Below are 2028 nucleotides of genomic sequence, written 5' to 3' on the forward strand. Positions count from 1 at the left end.
GATTCGAGTCTCTCGTTCAGAGACTGGATACGAAATGAGGATCTCTCTATGAGCGACTCGAGTCTCTCGTTCAGAGACGCTAAACAGTTTCTTTGACAGTCTCTCAACAGTTTCTCTCAGCGACACCAGAGTCAGCGACACCAGAGAGACTCGATGAGAGACGGAGACTCGAGTCTCGCTTTCAGAGACTCTGAGAGACTGAACATTTTTATCTCCGGCTTGTACCGGTTGATATTTTATAAATAAATTGCTGCTATTCAGACTTATTTTTCCTTAGGGTGAAGCAATGACATGAATTATTTAAGTATAAACTCAAACTACGTACGCCATTTGTCATAAAATATGTCACAAGCCTAAGCAGTGCATAAATAAGACGAATGTATGGCTCGTGTTCTACCGTTTCTCTACTGTTACTGTTGAATTTTTGTGTTTATTTTTATACCTTTGTCACAATAATCATTTCCGTACGGATCAATTTCCATTTTTTAGTCAAAAATGAAATTTAGAAATATGAGAAGTAAAGAAAATTGCGGTTAACCAACCCACACAGCGAAGTTGGAAAAATGCTTTAAGAAGCAGTTTTCCGGTATTGATGGAACAACCAGCTGTCCCAATTTTTTAGAGAACGAACTGAGAAGAATATTTACAGATCAATCAATCAATGTTAGTGTCGGATAGTTATTTACACCTGTATCTTTCTTATGGTTATAACAAATCATACAGTTTCAAAATATATTGATACAAGGCTTCAGAAATTTTCTACATAAGGTATATGTTACGATGTTAACGAATTTCAATTTTAGTTTTCAAACCAGATAATATAATAAGTTATAAAACAAAACATCTAACGAGTTTAGCTCATTAATACATTAAATTAGTATCATAAAACATTCAAATATTATACTAGAAAGGCATTTTGAATTGCTAGAAATATCATTAACTAAATAGAGTGAATTTAACAGACTCATTAATCGATGTTATAGCCACCAGTCATTTCATTACTGTTAGCTACAATACTGTATAACACATGTAATAGAAAGATATTAATACCTAAAAGGTATCAGTTACCACAATAACAGCGACAGTTTTATTATTTGAGTAGGTTGAATTCGTTTAATTTGATTATTTATTTTTTGCAATTTTAAATCTAAAATATAACAACAAAGTAACAGTCTAAGAGGAGATTTCAACCTCATCCGTCTGTAAACAAATTTTGCACTAACATGATTGAGAAATAGGGGGCGAGGGGTTTCGTTTCTATGTAGGCATACAGCCAACTAATAGGGATAGGGGAATTAAAATACGTCATCAATAATTTACAGAAATGTAGACTGCATTCCGAAATAATGATAACCAACTAAGATATTTCATGTTCTTTTTGTAATAATTTTTGTTAATTTTGCTCTTGCCTGCCACCCCTTTTGTTCTAATTCACGTGTCCGTCCTTCGGGAATTTCATTAAGTCTACGCTACGTGCAAAGGGGCAGTCCACAAGAGCCCTGTAAGAGGGCCTTTATATTACGTTAACAAAACAGATGATTGAATTTACCACAATTACTTTTAATTTTATTAAAACATTGTCAATACTTACAACAAATGATTCTCTTCGTCCCATGCGAGTATTTTCGTTAATTCGAAAGCACCATGTGTTAATGGAATGACGTTGTGGGAATGTATTTGACAAGCGTGCATGAAGTTGCCGTTATCACCGTCTCTGACCGGAAGTCGCATTAGGGCCTGGGCACCGTTGGCCGAAAATACGGGATGAAAAATTGGTTCCGTCCATCCGCACGTTTCTTTTTCTGTGTGAAACTGAAACAAATAACCTTACCTCACTACAAACGATGCGATGTTCGAAATAATACGTATAGTTGGGACGCTCAAAGTTGGCATAGTCACCAATAAAACTGTCGCATTTACTTTCTTACTTTTACAAACACACAAACAAAAATAATTATCAAACATTATTGTTAAATCAACTTAATTTCATTCCACTACAGATTACCTCAAGTTAATGAGGTAAAACTG

At 34.7% G+C, this 2028-nt stretch overlaps 1 protein-coding gene across 1 annotated transcript in view; it reads right to left on the reverse strand.

Moving 5' to 3' along the window:
- The window catches only part of LOC112905515 (dipeptidyl aminopeptidase-like protein 6), a gene marked incomplete at its 5' end in the record, with an annotated part of 21294 nt that extends 19468 nt beyond the window's left edge, over positions 1-1826 (reverse strand). The window contains one exon of the mRNA XM_025978089.1: positions 1592-1826. Within this exon, the coding sequence (XP_025833874.1) occupies positions 1592-1826 (235 nt within the window). The remainder of the gene's footprint in view (positions 1-1591) is intronic.
- Between the last annotated feature and the right edge of the window lie 202 nt (positions 1827-2028).

This window comes from Agrilus planipennis, unplaced genomic scaffold, assembly GCF_000699045.2.
Source record: "Agrilus planipennis isolate EAB-ADULT unplaced genomic scaffold, Apla_2.0 scaffold220, whole genome shotgun sequence".
Classification (NCBI taxonomy): domain Eukaryota; kingdom Metazoa; phylum Arthropoda; class Insecta; order Coleoptera; family Buprestidae; genus Agrilus; species Agrilus planipennis.